The 26,187-nt window shown below is 43.4% G+C and overlaps 1 protein-coding gene across 2 annotated transcripts in view; it reads left to right on the top strand.

The window, feature by feature from the left end:
- The first annotated feature begins 3,148 nt into the window (after positions 1 to 3,148).
- Positions 3,149 to 26,187, top strand: part of ZEB1 (zinc finger E-box binding homeobox 1) — a 79,981-nt gene continuing 56,942 nt past the window's right edge. The window contains exon 1 of one of the 2 annotated variants that reach the window (XM_080975274.1): positions 3,149 to 3,269. In XM_080975274.1, coding sequence (XP_080831400.1) covers positions 3,212 to 3,269 — 58 coding nt within the window. In that variant the 5' untranslated portion in view covers positions 3,149 to 3,211. Of the gene's footprint in view, positions 3,270 to 5,631; positions 5,853 to 26,187 lie in introns of those variants that run through there. The other variant, XM_080975275.1, reaches the window with a different exon arrangement.

Here is a 26,187-nt window from a genome sequence, read left to right as displayed (position 1 = left end):
CGGCGCTCTAATGCACAGCTTTCTAAGCAGTACAACTCCTCTGTTATAATCCACCTGAGGAACTGAACCTCATTCTCCTGTAGCCCAGTTCAATGCAGGCTTACTCAGAAATAAGTCTTCTTCTTTTTTTACTTCAATGGGACAATTCACTTCAACTCATAAGCATGTGTTCAATTGCAGCAATCTGTTTAAGACACTTGTTATTCTAGGCCAGAAGTCCAATGCTTAGTTTCCTGCAGCAATCAGGCATGAAGGCAACAACCAGTCCCTTCATCTCATGTTCAGAAATATACTCCAAGGGGCTTCAAATCATGTGTGATAAAGTTGTCCTATTGTGAATGCTTGTTGGGTCAGAAGCCTTCAGCAGATGTCAGCAGTAGTCAAGCAGTTAATAATCTGGGACCTGGGATGGTGCTGCTTTTCATTTTTCTGGAAGCTGTGTGTAGACTATTTTGTAGAAATCAAATCAGATTATTTTTTTTTGCTGGTAGCAGCCAATTTAAAGATTACACATCACTAGTGTTATGCCAAGCTGAAAGGGTTGCGAGTTGTCATGGGGGACCAATAACAGCCCCTACCCACCAAAAAACTCTTTGAGAAGAACTTGTTACCAAGGTATCTTTGTCATTTTGAGTAAGGTTGTGTGATGCACACATGGCTTGGAGTTGTCTCTTCCTCACAGACAGTGTGCATATTGAACAAGCATCTAGTACAGTGGTATCTTGGGTTACATACACTTCAGGTTACAGACTCCGCTAACCCAGAAATAGTGCTTCAGGTTAAAGAACTTTGCTTCAGGATGAGAACAGAAATCGTGCTCCGGCAGCGCAGCAGCAGCAGGAAGCCCCATTAGCTAAAGTGGTGCTTCAGGTTAAGAACAGTTTCAGGTTAAGAACGGACCTCCGGAACAAATTAAGTACTTAACCCGAGGTACCACTGTATTTTGTTTTCTCTTTTGACATTGTTTGTATGAAGAGCATTTGTATGTTTCTGATGAAAGATTAATTACAAAAAAGTACACTGCATAGACAGGTGCATGTTGCATATTTCCTAACATTAATGCTATTCTCATATTCAACTCAAGATTCTGTATTCCACTAATGACTGGGTGTGAGATGGCACAGGCTGCACTGTGAGGTGGAAAGGAGGCATGCAGAACAGCCCCTCACAACTATCACCATAATGCACTTTTTAAACATACAGCAATTGTTTCTTATTTTTTGCATTTAACTGTTCTGTAATGCAAGGCTGGCTTAAGGGTGGTATATAAATATTTTAAATATATAAAGAAATTATTCAAAACCGTAGGCTAAAACCATTTTGCAACCTGTGCCTATGCATGCTTACTCAGAAGTAAGCTGCACTTACATCAATGGGACTTGCTCCCAAATAAATGGCCATAGAACATTTGGAGATGTCCACCCAGTATTTGAAGATACTTGACAAGTCATGTTAGGAGGCAATCATCTGATGGGTCGACTGAGCACTATTGCAATTCATGATTATTTTCCTGTTCGTTGTCAACTAATTGTACCAAATCACAAGTCAGGTTGGCCATTCAGAACCTGTGATGTTCCCCTGTGTCTGATTTCTCCTTCCTTTTCTTCAAAGCAGCTCCGGTTCCTCCTCATTTCCACTAACTTTTTTTTAAGGGGAAGAGCCTTTTCAGTGGTGGCTCCTTGCATGCACAAGTTCCTCTCTTCTACTGAACTGCATCTGGCCCCAGTTTAGGCAGCTGGCAAAGAAACACGTTTTTTCTGCAGGTATTTGGAAGAGAGACCTGATCAGATGAGAGGGTGTCAGACTAGGACCTAGGAGACCAGGATTCAAATTCCCACTCAGCCATGAAGGTCACTGGGTGACCTCGGGCCAGTCACTGCCTCTCAACCTAACCCGCCTTATGAGGTTGTTGTGGGAATTAAATGAGAGGGTAAACTACATACACGACCTTCAGTACTTTGAAGAAAAAAGGTGGGCTTTACAAATGCAATCAATCAATCAATCAATCAATCAATCGGCTGCTACTGCAGCTCTTAATAAATGGCCATTCCGTGCATTTTTATGAGTTGTGAATTTTAAAGATTGCATTATTTTATAACCTTCTGTATTCTTTTCATCTTACTTCTCACTTTGTTGTAAACCACCTTGTTGTCACTTTTTCCCCCAGAAGGGGAGGGCATGATGAATTGTCTAAAACTCTAAATAAATAAGTAAATAACCTACATTAAGCGAGCTAACAGTTCAAACAGAAGCCCTGGGAAGGCGTGTGTCGACAGTAAAGCCGACCGTGCGTGTCCCCACAATACAGCAACCCACCAGCAAGTGTACACATGAACAAGCTGCATATCCCACACTCCTGAACTTAAGATGCTTTACCAAGCTCTACTGGTAAAGCCAGGACACAACAACTTATCACACACACACGAAAACTTCACACGCACAAGAACACCGTGTAAACAACAAATCCACACTTCACCTCCCTCGTCTCTATCTCTCTGCAAGCCTTTTCGTTACTTCCCTTTAGTTCGCTTTGGGCTGATACGGATGCGCGTGTGCTTGTGTCGTGTACTGATATAAAGCGACAACAAATTGCAATCCGTGATAATGAGGATAATAATAATAATAACAGCGCGGCTAGCGGCGCCTCCTCGCCCGGCTCCAGCACTAGGGGCTCACGCGCGCTCGCTCGGCTCCATTGCGCCGGAGGGCACCGCTCTCGCTCTCTATCCGTGTCGTCCTCTGGGCCCTCCCCTTAGACACCCCACATCCAGAGGCACTTTCCCTCTCTCTCTCACCCCCAATCCTCCTCCTCCCTCTCGCGATCCCATTCCCCGGCCCTCCTCCTGGCGCCCCCTGCGCACCCCGTGCGCCACACACGGGTACCTGCGTCGCGCCCAAGCGGGGCGAAGAAGAAACTTTTCCCTCCTGCCGGTTCAAACGTGCTGCCGTAAAGCGGCCGTCTCCCCTGGCAACAAGGTTCCGGCGGCCGAGCACTAGGTGTAGGAAGGTGATGTAAAAAAGTAAAAAAAAAGAAAAGGACATATACACACACGCGCGCACACACATACACAGACACACACATACACCCAACCACCCAGTGTCGTAAACCAGGTCCGGGCGGGGGTTGAGGGGGGGGGGAGAGCGGCGAGGGGGAGGGGGGAAGGGAGGGGGGAGGAGGTGACTGGAGCATTTAGACACAAGCGAGAGGATCATGGCGGATGGCCCCAGGTGTAAGCGCAGGAAGCAGGCGAACCCGAGGCGCAATAACGGTCAGTCAGCTCCGCCGGGCAACGGCCCGCGCCGCGCCGGGGACGCTCAGGGGGGACCGGGCCGGGGGTCGGGCGGAGTAAAACGGGGGGGGGGGAGGAAAAAGAAGAAAGAAGACAGACAGAAGCAGATCCGAGAAGTAGAAAGTAATTTCCCGGGCGCTCCCCGCCGGGAGCCCGGCTCGCCCTGCACCGTTAGATCCGCTACCTGCCTGCCTGCCTCCCTCCCCGCCTCGCGCTCTCCCTCCCCGCCGCCGCCGCCGGGCTGCCTCCTTCTCCGCCTAGCGGTGCCTCCTCCACTCGAGCCTCCTTCGCCGGCGAGGATCAGCCCTGCCCGGGGACCGTTACACGCCGCCCGCTGCCTCCTCTTTCTCTTCCCCCGTGTCCCACCCTTCATTTTGCCCGGCCGCCGCCCGTCCCCGGCTTCTTTCCCTCAGGAGCGAGAGGGCGAAGCGGAGCCGGGGGGGGGCGGCTTTCTTTCTTATTTTCCTAGTCACTCCGGTCCCTTCTCTTTGGGGGGGGGGGAGAGAGAGGAAGGCCGCGCCTTCGACCTTATAACGGGCCCCCCCTCACCTCAACTTGGAAACTTATTACCTGAGCTGAGGCGGGTCTCGCCGGCCTCCGAGGAGAAGGGGCGCCCCCTCCGACCCCGCTCCCCAAACTTTTTGTTTCGGGGGGGGGGGACTTTGCTATTGCGGAGGGAGAGGGGGTCACTTCCCCTCCTCTCTCTCCTCCCCTCGCGCTGGGGAAAGTCCCCGAGGGAAGCGCGGCGCTTTTCCCTCCCGCAGCCTCCCACCTCCAGTCTTCGCGATCCCCCCATAGTTTGTTGTTGTTGTTTTGGGATGGTGGGGGGGGTGGATGGTGCGCTAAGGCTCATAGTTTGGAGTGGGGGAGGAGAGAGATCCAGAGGAAACTGCGTGTAACTCCCGAACTACCTGCTTGCCAGACACGCAACAAAAACGTCGAGGGCAGGATGACTGTAATGGGGACTTCGTTCTCTGGCGTGTGGCGTGTTTTGGCCCCGGCTGGGGAAGAAGCGGGGGGAAAGCGGGCGGCGAGGGGAAGCACTGTTGCTTGCTGCAGTGTGTATTGATTTTCTTTTTTCCCCTTTTTTTACAAGGGAAACGCACCACATGCGCACCCCTGAGATTGCCCTGGAAAGGGACCCCCTCCTTTTCTCTGCCCCTCCTCCCCTGCCTTCTATGTATTGCTCCCCCCTCTTCTCTCTCTCTCTCCCCCCCCCGCTACTTTCGCCTCCGCCTCTTTTAGTGCCTGCAGTGCATGTTGATTTATCTCCGTAGCCATTGAACATATTGTTTCTCCTCCCACACCCCCACCAACCTCCAGATCTTGGCAGAAGTGTTGGAAGTGTTTCTGTGAGGTTGGGTGGGTGGTTTTTTTCCCCCTTCTCCCCTCCTTTATCAACGTGATTGGGGTGAAGTGGGGGGGAGAGAAAGACAGAGCAAAAGGAAGGCTTTCTTTCTGTGTGGGTTGGGGAAGGGACGTGAATCAGCTAAGTTTCTCTTTCTCGCCCTCTTCTTGGATTTCGAGGTACCTGTTTGTATCATAATCATAATAATGGGTGGTAACGGTTTGTCCGCTGAGCCCCCTCCCCGCCTTTCTTCGCTGGCTAGGAACAACTGCTACAGCCTATATAAGGAATGACGCTTACTTTTCAGATTTAAGGGCTGTCTCCCCCCCCCCCTTTTATGCATACGTATTACTTTGAAATGAGTTGAAACCTGCGTTGAAAAGTGGGGGAATAAATACTCTAAACTTACGTTGTTGGATTTTTCTTCTTATGTATTCTATTAAAAATAATAATAACGGGAAAACTGATGACTTCTTAGGATGTAAAACGGGAGGTTTTGTAACCTTTCTTGGCAGTTTTTTTTAAAGCTTTCGTTTGGCATTTCCTGTATACGGTTATGGATTGGAAGGGTTCTAGTGGTTGGTCCGAGATCATGACGTTTTGGACAGGATTTTTTTTTTTTTTTTTTAATATCTCCGAGAAGGAATTATGGTTTCCCCGGGTGAGAGGGCGCTACGACTTCTGATACTTAACGTGAAACACGCACATAAACATTGGCCTTCTAATCGACTAACTAGTTGATCGGGTGGTTCTGAACTAGTAGCTCCCTGCTCTGTATGGGGTGGGTTTATTTATAGCAAGTATCAGGATATATACGGGATATTGTAATGCTAATTTCCTGTTTTAGAGCACGCATTTGTGTTGTCTGTTTAATGTTGAAGCAATATTAAAGGTAAGTTTGCAAAGTGCTCCTCTCTCCTTACCTTATTTAAAATGTTAATGATAGAGAAAGGGGGCTTTTCTTGTTGCTGACGACATGTGTGTGACATGGGAGTCTGAACCACCCAGTCTCCGGGCAGGAGCTGTAAACATGTTTACCTGAGCAAGGAAGAAAATGGATTTTCTCTTAAAGATACGCTTAATTGGAATATTATACTTGTAAAGCATATTAGTAGATGCCTTGAGAGACTGCCTGAAAACCTTCCTTTTGAAATCAACCAGGGAAGAGGGGGAAGAGGGATTTTGACGGCTGCAGCAAATGGCAACTTGTGCAGGTAGGGAAAAAATGGTGTGTGAGGTTTCTCTAGCATGCATGTCAGCGCTCCTGACTGCTGCTCTTGTTCTCAAGGGAGATATTTATTTACCATGCTTGCTGTCAGTGTTGTTCCTTTGTGCTTAATATTAGAAAAATAGATTTGAGGCTGTTTAGCACAAACCATTTCGTCTGCAGCATGCATGACTCGTAGAAAACAAAAGGTGCGTGGGATATAATGCTATTCCAGGTATCTTTTCATTTTTCATTATTTCGGTTAAAATCGTCACCCCAGTGTTTTCAGGTTCTGAAGGAAAGCCTTTGATTTATTATTGAGTGGTTCTGATTATACTATAATCTTTTAACACATAAAGAATAACTTGAACTGCTCTACATTAACCATCACTGGGTAGGCGAGATAATAGATGCCGGATAATAGAGATTTCTCAGCAGTAGGTTCCTGTTTGACTTGCAAATGTTTACCGATCAGAATTGCCAGGGAAAGTTAACCCTTAAACCTTTCCCACAAATGGACAATTGAAATTATTTCTATATCAAATCTCTTCCATGAAGATGGTGTTGATTTCATGCCTTTCAAAGATAGGTACCATGTCTTCCTGCTAATCCTGTGTAATATTTTTCCTGTCTCCAGTCTTAAGGAGGACAGACTATGATAAACTGATTTCCAGCAATGTGATTTTTTACTTAGTTGTAACACCAGATTAAGTACCGCTGCTGTCTTAATGGAGTAGTGTACACCTTTTTAAAATGGTATAATTTTTTTAAAGGACTTACTTTTTGATTCCACTGCCTTTGGCTCTTATTAAACTATACATTGATCAACTACCTTTTCTTTTTCCCCTCCCCCCTTAACAGTATAAAGGTGTATTATCTTTGTGCGCCAATGTAGGTATACCTGAGGTATGTGCCATTTTTAATCTCTAAATGTAATCACTGCACTGCCCTCTCATTTGACAGTTGCAGTATTTGAATTCCAAGATGTGTGGACTTAAACATGAATATTTGCCGCTAGAAATCTGAACTTGAGTCAGAAAATCTGCTCAAATGGAGCAGCGTTTTTTTTTTTTGTTTTTTTTTTGTTTTTTTTGCACAGGAGCTGTCATGTCTAGTCTAGGCAAATACAGAAACGTCATCTGAGCTAATACAAATAAATCTATTAATTTCATATAAAAGTGTCCTGAACTATTTAGTGGTCAGTATTACACTGTATAGTTTTGCTTCTGCTCTCTGTTGTGTTCTTGAAGTTTGCAAATAAAGAGATCTATGCAAATTACTTCATTAATCTAAAATGGCTACTGGTTGTTACATTTAAATGGTACAGCTTACTTTGGACTGATTATAGCACTTGCTTATTTCAGGTATTTATTTCTCAGCTTTCTATGTCTTAGGTCCTCAAGGTGGATTTAGTACATGTTTGAATAAAGTTGTTTACTGTGTCAGTAGGACTGGGCTGTCCTAAGAACTGCCTGATGTCTACTCAGGTTCTGGCTGCCTTGGCGTTAAAGGCAAAGAGCAATCAATTTCCAGATGAACCTACCTCCCCAACCAAATCTAGGAGCATATGATGTAACAATGGCTAGGTCAATTGTGGTTTGCCACAGAGTTCTTCATGGCCATGGCTGGCTTTGTCTGAATATATATACCTTTTATTTGTAACATTCCTAAATACTTTCCCACAATATATGGTCCTTCTGGATTGTTCAAAGTACTTTATTTCCATTCTCTCATCTATAACACCTGTGTAAGATACTATCTCCATTTTGCAAGTTGGGTTGGGGCTGAGAGTAACAGCTCAGATGTTATGTTTTGGGGGAAAACATTAAGGAGTGAGACATGGAAGTGTATAAAGATATACCTGGTGAGGAGAAGATAAGTTTTTCTCAATGTCTCGTAATATTAGAATCTAGAATCGTCCAGTGAAGCTGAATGGTGGGAGAATCAGTTTAAATGAAAAGGATGTACCAGTTCACACAACACATACAGTGGAACCTCTACTTACAACCATAATCTGTTCTGGAGGTCCAGTCATAACTAGAAACATACATAACTAGAGGCACACTTTTCCATAGAAAGTAAGGGAAAAGTGAATTGATCTGTTCTAGACTATGAAAAATACCCCCTAAAACAGCAATTTAACACAGATTTTACTGTCCAACGAGACCATACATCTATAAAATGAAGGCAGTAATCAATGTAGGTAAAGGTAAAGGGACCCCTGACCATTAGGTCCAGTCGTGACCGACTCTGGGGTTGTGGCGCTCATCTCGCTTTATTGGCCAAGGGAGCCGGCAAACAGCTTCCGGGTCATGTGGCCAGCATGACTAAGCTGCTTCTGGCGAACCAGAGCAGTGCATGAAAATGGCGTTTACCTTCCCGCCGGAGCGGTACCTGTTTATCTACTTGCACTTTGACATGCTTTCAAACTGCTAGGTTGGCAGGAACAGGGACCGAGCAACGGGAGCTCACTCCATCATGGGGATTCGAACCGCCAACCTTCTGATCGGCAAGTCCTAGGCTCTGGTTTAACCCACAGCGCCACCCGCGTCCCAAATAATCAATGTACTTTACTATAAAATAAATAAGACAGCATTGTAGATGAAAAAAACTAACTTTTTTTTTTCTTACGTGCACTGAGGGTGGGTAGGCTTACCTGGCTACAAGCTGGGGGTGGGGCAAGGGTCAGTAAAGAGCTGATTCACTTCAGCCAGGGTCACTTTTTTTTCTTGCCCGGCCAGGTTCTCCTCTGGACTTCCTCAGGTTAGTTCCTCAGTGGGGTTTGGGGCTGCAGTGAACCCTGCTGTGCTTCTTGCAGGCAGCACCTCTTCCACAGCTTCAGGGGTGGGATGAGGGCCCTCTCCTGGGCAGCAGAAGCCTCAGCTCTGGGCTGCCAGGAAGGCCTCTGTTCTTATCTAGAGGAAAGTTCATAAGTCAAAGCACCTACTGAAGGTCGTAACTGGAATCATACGTAAGTAGAACCATATGTAAGTCGAGGTTCCAATGTAGTTAAATAATGAAATTCCCTACTGTGTACGATAAGGCTACCAGTGGCTACTTGTCGTGATGGCTATGTACTACCTCCAGCTGAGTACCAGTGACGGGAGAAGGCCATTGTCCTGCTGTGTTGCTTGTAGGCTTCCCATAGCCATATTGTCTGCCACTATGGAAAATGGGATACGGGACTAGGTAGGCCTCTGATCTCATCCAGCAGACCTGCTCTTGTGTTCTAGTGCTACCTAGTAAGCTAATGGCTATGGTGAGATTTGGACTTCCTGCTGCACACTTCTAGTTGCTACACTATATGAACCCGTACGATGATACTGGCATTTTTTCCAGAGTGTTCAGAGAGTGTCAGCAGTAAAACTGTCATTATAGGCTTTTGTTTGGTCACATACAACTTGGCTGCATTCCGAGATAACCCTGAACCATGATTTAACATTATGAGAACAAACCTTAGGCTTTCATGCTTCCTTCTCCCCTCTCTAGAGAGTGAAAGCAAAAACTTGCATATTGCAGTGTAATGCACTATCCGAAACATAGAGTGTGGTTACTCTTAACTATAGCTAATTGACACAAGTCAACTTCAAACCATAGTTTATGAAGCTGTCTTGTTTCACTTAACCATAGTTAAGATTAACCACAGCTTCTCCAGGTATGGATAACATGGCAACATATGAACAATTTAAACCAAAAGCAAAAGCTTCTGGACTTGTGACTGTAGTGTGTTGGGGACAGTGCGAACCCAAGGGTAGCTCAGCAACAAAATGCTAAATATTATTTAGGGCAGGGCTGCTAACTTCCAGATGTTGTTGAACTCTAGTTCTCATCAGCTTTAGCAAGCATAGCCAGGAGATATTTGAAAATCTAAATACCCATTTCACTGAAGAAAAGCTGGCAGTGTTCAGAACCACCCTGCCTCCCAAACAGGTAAAAATCTACATGTGCTCCAGAACAAACAAAACACGTAGAAAAGCAGGCAGCTCTCTCCCAAAGCAGCCAAGCCCCAGATGGGGGAAAAAACCTTATAAATTTGAGGGAAAGGGGCCTTGGTGGGCATCAAGCAGACATCCATGGGCGTCTTGGTGTCCAGGGGTGCTATGTAGGGGGTCTTAGTTGTATGTGTTAAAATATTTTATGCTGCATTTTCTCACTGGCCTTGGGCAAATTATCACAACCTTGATTCCCTATATGAAAGTAAGATGACTAGGGCAAATGCCATGTGTAGTGCAAATCCCTTATTTGCCAAAGTTTTTTTATCTGACCTTTCTGCAGCTAGTAACAGAAATGAGATAACAAGAATATATTAATAGCCTAGCCCATAGCACTCTGCTGATTTATTAAAACAAACAAACAAACAAACCTGTAAGCCACCCAACAGAGCAACTATGATTTCAGCAGCAGCAAATATGCCACATGGCAGCCATAAATGCTCACTGAAACTGATGTCTTGCCCTGTACCTAAAAACAGAAAGGGTGGGTGACAAGCAATCCTGCCAAGGCAGCCTGTTTCAAAGCTCTGGTAGGCCGTCTCCAGCATCACCATCTGCAGCGCTGCCAATGGAGCAGAGCCCCAACCGTGGAGCTTAATGTATGGGTGAGCTCATACAGGCAAATGCATCCTTCAGATACTCTGGTCTCAAACAATTAGGACCTAAAAGGGAGAAACCATAACTAATTGAATCCCAAGTAAATGTGCATAATGTGTTTGTGTATTGGTATCCTGTAGTAATAATCAACTGTTGAATAAGAGAAGGATGGCTCACTCTGGCCAAAAGTCTAAACTTTTGCTTTGGGGATGACTCCCCCCCTGCCACATCCTTCCGTCAGCTTCATCTGCCCCCCCCCCCCATGTACATGCACTTGAGCTGCAGGTTCCCCACCCCTGCTCGCGACATAAAAGTTGCTATAGTTATCCTCTGAATCATAAATTACTATTCCCCTAGGGTTTGAACTGTATCGCCAACAGGTGACTCCTCTGGGTAATGATTGTTTTTAAAAAGAAAATTGCACTACTGTAATGCATTAGCGCTCTGCAGAATGCAAATATTTAAATGTTACACAGCGTCATACATTCAACATTGATGTACGCTCATGACTAGTAAATAATGCCGCAATTTAGTAGATAGCCAAGTTTATATATAGCCAGCTGTAAAAATACTCTTAATAAATGCATTAAGCAAATAATTGCTTGTTGGCAGGTGTTAGTGCCGCTTGACATCCATTTTTGTTATTTTCTTGTGCTTCTTTTTTCATAAATGTTGTGAAAAACATGATACCTGTGGTAACTTGAAAATCTCTAGCATAGTAAAGATATCCACATAGCAAGCTAGTCAACAGTTTCCATGGAAATACTATCCTAAAGTTTTAGATCGTGATGAAACACTGTGTTTTGCAATTAAGGTTTTTGATTTAAGTTGGTTATTTGTACTTTGTGTCTGATAGAGTAGCTTTAAGAATACCACTACACCCATGGGTATCCACAGCAAACCCTATGTATGCCAGTATAGAGCTTATTGGAAGTATGTTGGGGAAAGGGCAAGATACAAATTTAGGTCATTAGTCTTAAAGTGCTCAACAAGGCAAAACTCTTGTCAATGACTTCAGTGATGTTCTGTGAAGATAAGGTTTCAGTCTCAAAATAACCATTCTAAGAACTTAATAGGAAGAAACATGTTTAAGACAATATCATTCTGGACAGCATCAGTAAAACACAGCACCCTTTTTGCAAAATAGTACGAGTGGTGAAGTGATGCACAGGAAGTTGAGTCCTAGCAAGAGGAAATGATCAGTCTCTGCTGTTTTGGTTGTCTAGTGTGCCGACCACAGTGCCATGTGACACAATCATGATTTTTAAAATTGGTTATTGTACAAATTAGTACCCTACTTCATTGTAAGAAACTTTTGAAACTTGGTGTACACCAAGATAAAACATGATAACATACCAAGTGACATATTGATAATGGGGCCATTGTTCTCTGAAGAAGAAGAAGAAGAGTTTGGATTTGATATCCCGCCTTTCACTCCCTTTCAGGAGTCTCAAAGCGGCTAACATTCTCCTTTCCCTTCCTCCCCCACAACAAACACTCTGTGAGGTGAGTGGGGCTGAGAGACTTCAGAGAAGTGTGACTAGCCCAAGGTCACCCAGCAGCTGCATGTGGAGGAGCGGAGACGCGAACCCGGTTTCCCAGATTACAAGACTACCGCTCTTAACCACTACACCACGCTGGCTCTCTCTGGCATCTTCAAACATCCAGCTGTCACTGGATCAGGCAGGTGCAAATGCACAGGTCAATATTCTAATTCTATGCAATCTGTTAAGGCACACAAACTCATCTATGGTAAGCTATTGGAAGGCTTCGAATAAGGAAAAGCTGGTTGTGCCAGTAAGCGAAAGCACACTCTACTTTGCTGCCATCACGTGATTGGTGAAGATGACTTCTTAGGTTGATATTTTTTTAAGGTCACTTGGCTAGAATTATTCAATATTTAGCAGCCATATACAGTGCTATTTTTCTAGAAAAGGAGGTGCTGGAGCTCACTATAAACTTCTCTTAGAATGGCAATGGCTCCTACCTGAGAGGTGCCAGAGCTGGAAAAAAAGCCCTGGCCATACATATTGCGAAGACCTGTATACTAAACAATTTTTCCTGAAAGTTCTTTGTTCCACAACTCTGGCATTGCCATTCTTTTTAAGATTGTGAAATAATCTCTGTGAGACAGAACTCAGAACTTTTATAGTGATAATTCAAATGACCTTATTGTAATTAAGTTAATTTTACAGTATTAAAAAATATGTGATGATTACATATGTTCTGTGAATATTTTTCCAGGCTGCTTAATTGAATGTCTCTTTCAATAGTGCATTTGTAGGTTGTGATAGTTCAATGTTGTGTTCTGGTTGTATCACTCTCTGTTAGGATTGTAAGAAGGACTAGGAGTATGAAGATGGCTTTATGCTCTCTCTCCTCCTATTCTGTTATTAGTTACCCATATTCACTCCAAGTGATGCAATTGAAAAGTTAAGTGTGGCAGCTGAATCAGAGGTTGTTGTTGTTATATTTATACCCCATCTGGCTGGGTTTCCCCAGCCACTCTGGGTGGCTTGCAGCATATCTAAAAACATAATAAAAACATCAAACATGTTTTTATTAAAATAAAAACTCTTTAAAATACTGCTCTTTAAAATACTGCTAGTGCATAGATCCTATGGAGGAAGCCAAAACACCTTGGTTTTGTGTCACAGGATATTTTTGGGACATTTGTGTAGACCACTTGCCTGCTTTGGGACTTGGGGAAGGAGAACTGTAAAAGACAACCAAGAAGTGGAAACTTTGTCTGCAGCATGGTGGGTACAGCTGCCGCTTGTCCGGTAATAACTCATCTGCATCAGGTTATGCAAAAACAGGTGGGGTCTGTTATGGGTCTGTTACGTCACTAGTTTTAAGCTAAGGTTGCCAAAGAAACTGCTCCCCTGAGATCTACCATGTTCCTTTGCTGGGCAGGAGGAGCTAGGCCTCTCCCACTGCTTAACAGGGAGCAAATCCTTCTGAGCTTGATGAAGTGGAATGCTGAGTAATGCATGTACTGTAATCTTTATTATTATTATTATTATTATTATTATTATTATTATTTATCATGTACTGTATCTTTTGTAAGTTGCTTTGAGAGTTTGTTTAGCCAAAAAGCAGCTACTGTATTAATGTATCTTTGTCCATGAGGCTGGTACCTCTTACCCATAGCTGTCAATTTTCAGATTTGAAAATAAGGGATCAGCAGCCTCACCTGTCCCGGGGACCGTCTACGGGATATCTAACAGTCTGGGAAAGCAGCGGGAAACTGCGCTCTAATAAGGGAATTTCCTGCAAAAAAAAGGGAAGGTTGACAGATATGCTCTTACCTCTTTTGACAACCCCCTCCCCATAATTAGCTTCTGTATTTGAGGGGCAGGGAGTTCACTGTTTAAATCCCTATATTGATTGAGTTTGCCCATTATGGCAGATCAAATCTAGTACTGGTATTTTTGGCAAGTGAACGGGACAGAAATGTGTGGTACCTGTTCTTCCTTGGGGAGGAAAGGGGTATATAACTGGTATTCCAACTGCCCAGAGTAGCTGGGGCAACCTAGTCAGATGGGTGGCATATAAATAATAAAATTATTGTTGTTATTATTACTGTCACAGGAGGAAGTGGATGGGTTGAATAATCTCATTGTGTTTCCTCTCTACCCTTTCTTTTTTTGTTGTTCACTGTTTGCTTTCAAACTGTTGTCTAGGATATTTCCAAGGAAGTTTGTACATGTAAGGATTACCAGACAGAATTACCTCTCAGACAGCACTGCTGAACACACACACTAATCAGCAAAAAATGAATGGGGATTTTTATACACTTTGCACCAGTACTAACCATTCTATGAAGAGGTTTGAAACAGGCCTATTTGGACTAACTACTATGCTCTCTGCAGAACAGCTACTGCTTATTGGGCCCATGCTTAGCTAAGGATGGTAACTAAGGAAATGTGCTTCTGGTCTGGTTGCCTGGGCTTAAGACTACACAAAATGAAGAATGATAAGGAGTAAAGTTAACATTAAAAAAAAAAATCTTGCTTCTATGGGGAGAAACTTTTCTTGCAGAAATTTCAGTTATGCTGAGTCACTTTATTTCTGCTCTTTGAAAATGGCCAAAGATTTATTCATACTTACAATTCAGTTTAAAATTTCCAAAAAAAAATCTCAGGTGTTTAATAAAAGCACTGTAAAATACAATAGGTCAACTTGCCAGTGCAAGGGCCTAGCTGTCTTTCTCTCTTGGTAGCTGCGTGTTGGCTGGCTGCAAGTGGACCATGTCTGAGTGGCAGCTGGATCCAGCAGACCAACAGAAATATTGTGCAGTGTGTGCTGCTCTGTTGTCTTTGGGTTTAATAGAAGATTGTTCTGCTATACAGAATCTTCTCTTCTCAAATGGAAAAGCAATGTCACATGGGATGACTGTTTACATCCACTGAAATTTGAACATGAAACGGAGTGGAGGAGTGAATAGATAGCTCCTTAAAACATATTCCAGTGTTTGGAGTATGGCTGGGCTGCTGTATTATTAAACCACTACTCATAACTTCCTGTTTCCATAACTTCAAGATCTATGACCAGTTGCAACAGGTGGGGAAGTTATTTAAATATCCTACATACATTCTATCTTGCATGAAAATAGGATGTTAAGTATCATAGACTATCAGAAATATAGTCAATACCAGGGTTCATCAACCTTTCTGAGCCAGCTGGCACATTTTGAATTTTGAGAAAGTGCTGTTGGCGCCAATTACAAAATAGCTGCAGTGGGTATAACACTTCTGTTTTGAATGGAAGGATTGGTCCAGTCCTAGCATCCAGTGAAATGTGGACATGTTTGATGGGACATGTTCAGTGTACAAGAAGCTGAGCCAAGTGCAAACGCAAACTGAGCAGGAAGAAGAACTAACCATTTCTTATGTATTATTATTTTCTGAGGCCTTTCGCGGGTGGGTTCATCTATTGCCACAGGTGCCATGTTGGTGACTCTTAATACTGTTACTTTAAAATATGTGTAAACTTGCTGGAAAACAAAATGGTGGTGGTGCTAAACAGTTTTGTATCTAGCAAAACACCCCTCTCCAAGTTACGGTACATTTCATTGCTCCTTTGTGGAAAGGCGTGAAATATATTTGTAAGGCGGTAGTTGGAGAGAAAAGAGAAGAGATCCGTGTTGCCAAGCAAGCCCCAGATTGACATTTCCCCCCATGATCTACTCCCTACTAGTTAGGGGGGATTGAATGTTGACAGAGAAGCGCACTGCATTACAGTGGTACCTCGGGTTAAGTATTTAATTCGTTCCGGAGGTCCGTTCTTAACCTGAAACTGTTCTTAACCTGAAGCACCACTTTAGCTAATGGGACCTCCTGCTGCCGCCGCGCCACTGGAGCACGATTTCTGTTCTCATCCTGAAGCAAAGTTCTTAACCCAAGGTACTATTTCTGGGTTAGCGGAGTCTGTAACCTGAAGCGTCTGTAACCTGAAGCGTATGTAACCCGAGGTACCACTGTACTTCCAATGTGATATGCTTTCAGTTGCTCATCTCCTTTCTGTCCCAGCTATCCACATGGAGTTTTACATAATGAGAATCAAACTAGGGTGAAAGTATTGCACTGAGCCCTGGCAGGCAATGAAATAAAATAGCTCCCTAGACAGGATTCCTTGCCCTGTTGGCTGTGCAGTGGAATCGCATCCCCTCTTATTTTCCCCTCATCCCAATTCAGAGTAAGAGCAATGGGAGAAGCTCACTTTCCATCAGAAATTCACCACATAGCCAAATCCGGCTATATGATGGAAGGGTGTACATATATAACAAATAATAATGTAACTGGAAACTATAAATATATGGTGCCACCACAGCGTATCAGGTATGTGAAGTGGTGTAAAGAGATCACTGTTAGGATTTTCCTCCCAGGCCTGTTTGCACCTCTTGAAAGCCTACATTCCATGATAAGCTTTCACAACTGGATAAATAGATTGGGTGTCCCTGCAGTTACAGAAGCCTAGTGCAGCTGCTGGTATAGTCTCCATCCACTTGCCAGCTCCAAACATGGAGCTGAGGTGGCCATGGTTTTGCATTTTTCTGCAGTGGCATTTGGCAGTGTCTTGGAATTGTGATTTTGGCACAGGATTCTCCAACTTGACCTCCAGCCCTAGGGCTCTTCCCTAGGGCTGCCATTTGTCTGGATTTTTCTGGACATTACCAGGATTTCAAATACAGGAGGGATTTCGGAAAGGCGGTGCCAACAACTTTCAGTGTGCCCTGGTTTTTACTTTTTTGAAATATGGCAGCCCTAGTCTTCCCTGTAGCTGAACTGTGCTTTTGAGCACTGCACAACTGAGAGGACAGTGTCCCTCCCCTGCCTGGTTTCAAACTGGAAGCTTGGGACCCCTAATCGCTCTCCCCCAAAAGCAATTAAAATGCTCTGTGGAAAGTGGAATTGTGAATTACTGATGGTCAGCCTCTGAACCATCTTTGGGGCAGAAGAATATTTTAGTGTAAATTATTTTGTGTATATTATTCAATTCATGCACCCCACCTTTTCCCGGGAGCCCAGTGTGGCTAACTATAATAGTCCAGCATTCAAGAAAAGTAGAAGCACAGTGCAAAACTTAACATTAATAATAATGTTACCTTATACAAATGGTGTCACTTCATTTTGCTCCAGAGACCTACTAGAACAAATTAGTCTTAAGGTGCCACTGTGCAAGGGACAATCTGATCTCTACAGAACAGGGTGCACCCAACTGAGGAATTGCTGTCGCTTGTGAACAAAATTTCACAGGCAGGGCCTTCCCTACAGATCACAAACCATGGCTTGGCTGGTACTGGGAAGATGCTCTTTCAGCTACTTGTATCCTAAGCTATTGAGCTGGGTGTAATAGTACAAGCACCTTGAATTGGATCTGACAGTTATATTGTCATATGCTGAATTAAGTCTCTTTTTGACACTGTATGTTTGTGTGTGTGTGTATTTAGAATCTATCATATTATTGTGATTGTAATTTGTTTTAAACTGTTTTTAATGTTGTGTTTTAAATTGTTGCGACCCGTCCTGAGACCATATGGGTAATCCAATCAATCATAATCATATATTAAGTAGATGACCTAACCTAGTCATCAGATGTACTCTAAGGATGCTATGGGAATAAAATTTTGAATCTGGTATTCCTTGCTAGATGACCAGAACATATTTGAAACAGGCAAGCATCAAGGTTAGAATTATTTATTCCAAATGTATCCATTTAGACTGATGGATGGTGGAGTCAGATTCCTGAAAGTCATTAATAGGAAGCTATACAAAAGGTAGCAGCTGGAATTGGGTGGCTTCAGGAATGTTTGCTCAATAAAACTCGTACTGTTCTGCCAGAAAAGGATGAATATTAAGTCATTGAGCACATAATAAACTCTGCACTGCCTGTATACACTAAGATCTCTCAAAAAACTACTTTATCAGAACAAATTGCTTGTCAATGTTGGTTTACTTAAAACACCTTTTTAAAAAATCTGGCATTTCTAGCACAACTAGTGTCCATGACCTTTAGTGGCCTTAGATTAACTAGTTGAGAATTTGAAACACTCTGACTTATTAATTACCAAGGTAATGAAAGGGAGGAGAGGAATTACAAATGAGAGGCCACTGAAGACTCTTTAAAAACAGCTTATGTTAAAACAATTAGTTATTACACATGTTTGCATCTATGCCAATATGAATAGTTAAGATCTGCATTTGTAAAGTGCCAACCCAAAAGAGGGTTTTTGTTTTGTTTTGTCTTTAGACTGTCAGGAATGATCAATTGCAGCATTTGGGAACAATTCCAATTGCAGTCAGGCTGCAGTACAGCAACTCCCTGATCTGAAAGCTGTGATTAATATGTGAAGTTCCTGCATTAGTGGAATCCTCCTTTTATTTTACATTCACTTTGAGCACCCCTCCATGCGCACATCCCCTCTGAAGTGAATATGAAAACCTCTGGTCGCAGGGCATCCTCTTGGAACTCTGGATTGAACTACAGTCTGTTGTGTGAACTGAACAAATTCTATATTTTCTTTCATTTCTGGACTTATTTGAAGAGCAAAAAAAACTTATTTCCAGTTCAACACCTCAGGGGTTTGCTTCAATCATTCTTGAGAGTCAGCTTTGGTTTCTGTGCATAGTTCGAGATCATTATTTCTAGCATTACCTACTAAGATGTATCCACTTCCTCTTTTTAGACTCTAAAGCATTAGTAGTTATATCATTAAAAGGAAGAATCTCTGGCATTTTTGTAAACTTAGTAATAACAGGACTGAGCTGAGTGATGCCGCTCGACTGGATCATAACAGATTTCTTATGAAAAACAATTTTAAGCACTTGAAAGGTATCTTCATTTTGTATATTGCACTATTTTACAGAACTCATCAACGGAGGCAATTGGACATTTTATTCTGGCATGAGACCAGTGCAGTTTTTTGACAGCTACTGCAATTTTTATATTTCAGATTCCATCATAATATTTAACATACAGTACTGCCAAAGAGACTTTTACAGTCATAACAAAAATAGAAGGGACTAATTGCAAAAAATAAAATCCTCACCAGAAGTCATAATCTTTTGTTTAATAACTTTTTGTTTTGCTGCTATTTAATATTTATCATGCATATATAACATATTTCCAATATGGCCTTTCTGATATTTCTGTGTTGGACATTCAGTAAATTTAAAGATGCATAGTTCTGACTCTCTAAAGATCTTTCAAAATGCTCTGCTACTATTTTGGCAGGGGGGGGGGATTTCTTGTATGTTTTATACGCTAATCTTCTGTGCCAAGTTGCTTGTTCCCACATATTGATTGATGGTAACTGTTGGGTTTTCTATTAATTAGCAATCAATATTCCAGCTGCAGCTAATATTTCCCACCATCTTTATTTTATTTTTTTCAATTTATCATTTCAGTTTCTCCAACAATGTAACCACACAGTTTAGTTTTCATTTGTGTGCTGTAATTTCATTCATCTTTATAACTTCAGTCTGAAATATTCACTTCTTTGAAGTCACACCGAATATACTTAAAATCTGCCTGGTCTGACACATTGCCAGCATAATGCAGTAGAAAGTTTATTTTTAAAAATAGTAGCCTACAAGGAGTGAGATACCATGCATTTAACATTTTATGGAAGTTTTTTTCCCCTCTTGCTGCAGTATCACATAAAATCTTTGGCTGCCATTGCATAAGAAAGACCATTTCTAATTGGTTATTAGAATTTTAAACATTTACCCACTTGATCCTGAAACAAACTTTTGTTTCTTGGAATTCCAATAATATATTAATTTTTTGAAAGCCCAAATTCAGAAAGGTCTGTTTACTAAATAATATTTCACATTTTATAAATGATCTAAAACTAGTTTGAAGGCTAATTGCTAGTACTTGCACAAGCTGGTGGCATCTTAATTTTGTTACAGAGAAAAATACAGCAAGTTTTGGTTGCCAAATCAAGATTTTGCCAAAATATGTAGCGTACAGAGACTTGACAGACCCATATCAAACTTTACTTGGCAGCTGAAAAACTAACAACCTTTGACACAGGAGAGCTTGCAAATGCCCTGTGTATGACTTCACTTTCACCACATTCTTTGAGCCTGAATGCTTGTGAAATCAGATGTGTATTTAAATCTTTTCACTTGGTGTGCCCAGGAGAGGAAGAACAAAGCACACAGGGTCAACTTGTAGTAATCCCACATTTATCATAACACTATTGTAGTGGCTTATGGGGGATGGGTTAACTGTTCTCTAGCAGTTTGAAAATACAAGTCAAACACACCAGCTACTGGTCTTCTGCTAAACTCTGTTCACAGCTAGTTTTAAACACTATGTATTGAGCTAGTTGATATGTTTAGCTGTTTTGATCTATGTTCTCACTGCACTATAGCAACATCAGTTGGGGAAAATTTCAGGAGGATGATCGCTATGGATGATTCTCCATAGGCTCAGCAGTTCAAACCTGATGGTTCTGTGTAAAACAGATTGGATTCTAAGCATATGTAGGAAACAGTGATATGGTTATTAGTTTCATTTACAAAAAATAATGGTCAATTACTCTTTTTTAAACCCTTTAAATTAAATATCCTGATTATATGCAATTTTGCTTCGGGGAATAGTTGTTGCCTAGGAATTGTCATACAGAATCTGAGATCTGACTGTAAACAGTGACATTTATTTTCATGCCTACATAAGTGTGTTTAATGTGCTACATTAAACATGCCATAGAAAACAGAACACTTTTTTTTGTGTACAGCAAAGATGACTAATTCACACTAGGTCCTGCTAGATAAGTTCTACACAGAATGGACCATGCAAACAAGCTCATGGTCTCCCATATATAAAGAAGCTTTGAGAACAGAATCCTGTCTATTTTCTTTCATGAATATGCATAGGTATGCAGTGCTCCCTCTCATTTTATTTAAGCTAATGCATCTCATAGCATTCATGTACAATTGTTCACACAAGGGAGGGGCAAGAGGAAGACTGTCAAGGTGCATTATAGACTGTCCAATAATATCAGATCCAGTATACTCAAGCAAATGTGTCCTAACAGAATAGTATGAAGGCTTAAAAAAAAAATTCCTCCTTTTCTGCTAGGATTGCTAATGAGTACTTTTCATGTGAACGAGGTAATACAGCTGGAAATGACATTATTGGATAGCATTTTCCCCAAGGATTGTGAACAGATAATATTTAGTACAACAGGAACAATTTTGCTATTTAGCATTTCTGTGGCACTAATGCCCATCCATCATTGGTAGCGCAATTTTCATACAAATATAGGGAGGAGTGTGCTGGCTGGCTGGCTGGCTCTGGTAACTTGTGTATGGAACGGAGATTCCATTTGCTGTATTATTCCAAGTTGTGGCTAATTTCCTTCCATTTCACATGATGACTGCTTCCCTACAGTTGGCTATAGCACTCAGAATATAGTCCTCAACCTTTTCAAACTCAGGAACCATATTTAACCCAAACATGCATTTAGGGGCACAACTCTTAATTTTTACCATATATGTGTATGGTGGTTACTGTAACACACCTTAGACTTTGACCAACCTGCCAACTGAAGATCAATTAAATTATTCTTCAACAGCTAAACTATAGTGGTACCTTGGTTTATGAACTTAATCCGTTCCGGAAGTCCGTTCTTAAATCAAAACCATTCTTAAAACAAGGTGCGCTTTCCCTAAAGAGGCCTCCCACCGCCGGTGCCCTTCCACTGTTCGGCTTCCGTTCTTAGACCGAGGTAAAGTTCTCAAACCGGGACATACTTCCAGTTTTGTGGAGTTCATAAACCAAATCGTTCGTAAACAGGACTGTTCTTAAACCGAGGAACCACTGTATTTAGAAGACAAGGTGCTTGCCATCATCTGGGTGACAGGTAATATTCTGCAGGCAGTGCAGTATAGTTTCAACCGCATGACATTCCAAGGAAGAAGATGCTCCTCTCATGTCTTCAGCTACCTTGCACTGATTGATAGATGTGTCAGAATTGTACCAATGAATAAAAGTTTCCTAATCCAGCAGTTTGGATTGAAGGTGTTTCTGACGATAGTGACTTTGAATAGGTGTTGTGATTTGGAAACATAAATTTAAAATAGATTTTTCTCTTGGAAAATATGTATTAAAACATAAGCTGAAACTTAAAATGTAAACAATTATAAACATTGCAAGGCTAGTATTTTTCTGGGTAATTTGTTCCCATGGGGAAAGGTTTGATACCTGTCAAGACAGTTAGACATATTAATTTTGGGTTTCATTAGCTTTACATATGCAAACTTTGGTGAATGCTGCCAAATAAGGGTGTGTGTGATTTTTTTAATGAAAAAAATATGCAGTTCTTATTCTTAAATGATTCCAAAATGTCTGTGCGTTGACTGTCCAACTACTTTACATGGAGTGAAAAACTTTCCATGCATAACAACAGTATAGTATTGCTAATGTTCCACAGGTAGCCAAGTAGGGCAAGTGATGTTTTCCCTAGCAATCACACCCCCTAAATGCATTCCTTTGATAGTTGCATCGTTTCTGATAGCAGGCTAAATTGGGGGGATTTGCACCATCCATTTTCCTTTGGACCAAATCAGTGAGACTGAGAGAGGGATCTCGTCAGGGCAGACCATGACGTCCGTACACACTGCCCAGGCTTGAACCCCAGGGAGGTCACTTTGGTGCTGCTAAAGCAGTGGTTTGACCTCGTCCCCAGAGGCACACTACATTGTCTCTTGAAACAAACAGATGCTGACAACAACATTGGGAAGCAAAGAGCTCACATTCAAGCCTTAGCTATTGAATAATGCCACAGTGCAATTAAATATAGGCAGCTAAATATCAGTCAGTGCACAGGTACATTCTTGGTGTATGGTATATTCAAGTAGCATTTTACATTGCTTAATTGACCACTTAATCCTTATTTCTGAGCCTGGCTAGATTGTTGCTGTTTGCAAGAACATAGTCTGCCGCTTCAGTCTTACGCTCAATTTCTGCTGGAACTGGGTTGCAAGAAAACAAATACAGGGGTTTATTTGACTACCTGTTTCACAGTATCGTGAGGTAATGTCAGCGGAGGAGGACACTGCTTGGGCGCCTGGGGCGACGTACCCAGGGGCGGGGCGAGCCGCTCATAGGGGTGGGGGGCACCGCAGGGCCTCCGGAGTCTGCCAGCCTCCTCCCACTCAGCCTTCCTATAGCTGGGGGGGGGGGGAGGCAGCAGGCGGACCGTTTGGGCAGCGTGGAGCCTGCACCCGCCCAAGCCACCACGTCTCTCCCAGGAGAGACGCGTGGCTCAGGCGTGCTGCAGGCCCCGGGGCGAGTGCCGCCCAGCATTTTGTCATCCCCTCAGTGGTGACGCCTGGGGCGGTCCGCACCCACCGCACTCTCCTTTCTCCGCCCCTGGGTAATGTGAATACTTAATAGCATCCAGCTAATTCCACCATGCCCTGGAACTGCCTTTCTGACTTTTTGTTGTTCGGTACCTCATATTTCACAGTGAGTTTCTGCTGGAAGTTGCTCTTCTGTTCATTTGTTTTTTAAAAATTGCCTTACCACCTGTGAAGGTGTTTAATAGCAGTACAGGTCTGCCCTAGGAGTGTTAAGACAACGTAAAATAAATGCCTTGGAATAGACATTACAATATAATATTCAACTGGTTTTAACGCATAGTTTGTTTCAAATTCATTGACAATTGTAATTCTTAAGGCTTGGTTTGGGGTTGGAATGATGTTTTAGCACCTGGGTAGCACACTTTGCTTTATAACTGCTGAAACTGCATATCATGTTGCTTTCTAGAGCTGGTATGCAATGTATTAAGGATGATTTGGAAGGATTTTGAGTATCTGTTTTCATATCTCAAACTTTGTGCCAGTTTTGTTGTGTGTGTCTTTTAAACCAGCTTGTGGCTTAAAACAGTCAAAAGCTACTTCCTGCATGAATGCATTGACTTTTCCAATACTCCCTCTTTTGTTTCTTTTGCAAACTTGAGTATATTAGATTTCTCTTTTGTCCAGGTGTCTAACAGAGGCAACCAGGCAGATTTCAACAAAACTGTTTGTTACCTTCTCAAACATCCCATGGCCACTGCTTCATCAGAAGAGTGTTGAGTGCCTTGACATCATTGCTCTTTGGATATGGCTATATATCCATGTGTATTCCACACATGATCCTGTTGTGCCTTACAGTGGTACCTCTGGTTACGAACTTAATTCGTTCTGGAGGTCCGTTCTCAACTCGAAACCATTCTTAACCTGAGGCGCACTTTCGCTAATGGGGACTCGCGCTGCGTGTGCGCCTCTGATGTGCGATTTCTGTTCGCATCTTGGGGCAAAGTTCGCAACCAGGAGCACCTGCTTCCGGGTTTGCGGAGCTCGTAACCCGAAGCGTTCTCAAGGAGGACGGTTCGTAACCAGAGGTATTACTCTATTTCTTTAATTTTGCTCATTTGAACGTCAAAGGATCTTTTTAAACAGAGTAGTATAAAAACATGCCTTCCCATAGAAATATATTTGAACCCATGTGTCAGGGAACTGCCATCGGAAGGAAGGGAAGTGAAAGGGCTCACACAGGTTGGGAGAGACTCAGCAGCTGAAGAGGGAACCAGTAGGGGGAGAGGAGCTGGGCTGAGGGAAAGGGAGCTGGAGGGATGGCTCAGAGACACTTCCAGCGAAAACAGTGGGGAGGTTTCAGGACCTCCTGTAGGGACACCCACTCCTCGCCGGAAACTGTCACGCAGAGAGTCCAGAAGACGTGTTTCCGTTAAGGAGCTTTTATGTTGGAAGCGATTCCGAAAGCAACCACTGTCGGAATCTGCCAGCGACTGACGGAGCCATGTTTAAGGGGCTCCGTTACAGACAGAGGTTTGCAAACTTGACCAAACTCTGAGGGACTAGGATTTTACACACAAGCAGCTCATCGTCCCATCACAGCATTCCGACAGTCTTCGTGAGCAGCTTGTGCAGGAGAAGGCATCATGAGCAACCCAGCCGGAACCGGAGAAGCAGGAGCTGGAGCGGGTCCAAGCCTGGAAGAAAGGTACCGGGTGTTGGAGGTCCAGCTAGCGCTGCAGACGGCGAGGCTTGAGGAGAGGAGGGCTCAGGATGCAGACAAAAAGGGGAAAGACACCCAGCTCGTCAGAAAGGTACCAGGATTGGTGCAGAAGTTTGGGGGGGAGCCCAAAGACTATCATGGCTTTCGGACAGAGATGCAATATGCCCTCAATCTGCAGTTTGATGAATTCCCTGACGAGGAATCAAGAGTGGCTTTCGTGATTGGGCATCTTGAAAAGGGGGCGAGAGACTGGGTTAGACCCCTGATGGCAGCGAATAGTGACGTCCTAAAGGACACGATGAAGTTCTTTCGCGCCATGGATCTGATGTTTTCCAGCGATATTGAACAGGGAGTGGTCCGCAGACAGTTAATGGCTTGCAAACAGGGGAGCCGATCTGTCCGTGAGTACTGGACTGAATTCACCATGTTGATCCATAAATTGGGGTGGGATCTATCGGCGGAACCCATTCAAATGCTTTTTGAAGAAGGGCTTTCTTCGGCTGTGAAAGACGAACTTTCCCGGGCGCCCAGGGCGGAGTCTATGGACCAGCTGACCAAATCAGCGCTGACCATAGGAGCGCGCCAGGAGGCGAGAGCATTGGAGAGGCGGGAAGGGAAGGGGGAACGTTGGAAGGAGTTCCGCATTCCAGACATTCCAGAGCCAACTTTCCCGCCGGCAGAGCCGATGGAAATCGGAACAGCGCGCGCGCGCGCAGTTTCAAAGCCCAGTGAGGGGGGAAAGAAGGAGGGAAAAGGCGCCCGGAAATGCTATCTCTGCCAACAGCCAGGTCACTTTGCCAGAGTCTGCCCCCAGAGGAAGGAATGGCAAGGGATGGTAGGAGCTGTGGAGGGAAGAGAGGAAGAAATACCGAAGCAAGTAAAAGCCAACGCCTGGCTGCCACCGTCGGGGCACAGCAGTCAGGCCAAAGAGCAGTGAAAGTGCCCACGCCAGAACCTCCTAAACCCGCCCTAGTGATAGAAGTGGCGCTAGAGCTGCCAAACGGACACCCTCTAAAGATAAAGGCGCTGTTGGACTCAGGCAGCTCCTGCAATTTCATGAGCAAAGAGTTTGCAGCTGAACACCAGATACAGACGATCCCTTTAAGCAACCCCCTGCAGGTGACCACGATCGATGGCAGGGAGCTGTTGGGAGGAGAAGTCAGCTTGCAGACCGTCCCAATGATAATGAAGGTGGCAAGGCACACCGAACTG

The sequence above is a fragment of the Podarcis pityusensis genome (assembly GCF_964106645.2).
Source record: "Podarcis pityusensis genome assembly, chromosome: 12".
In the NCBI taxonomy this organism is placed as follows: Eukaryota; Metazoa; Chordata; class Lepidosauria; order Squamata; family Lacertidae; genus Podarcis; species Podarcis pityusensis.
The sequence above is the reverse complement of the archived record's forward strand: the minus strand, read 5'-3'. Positions and strand labels throughout refer to the sequence as shown.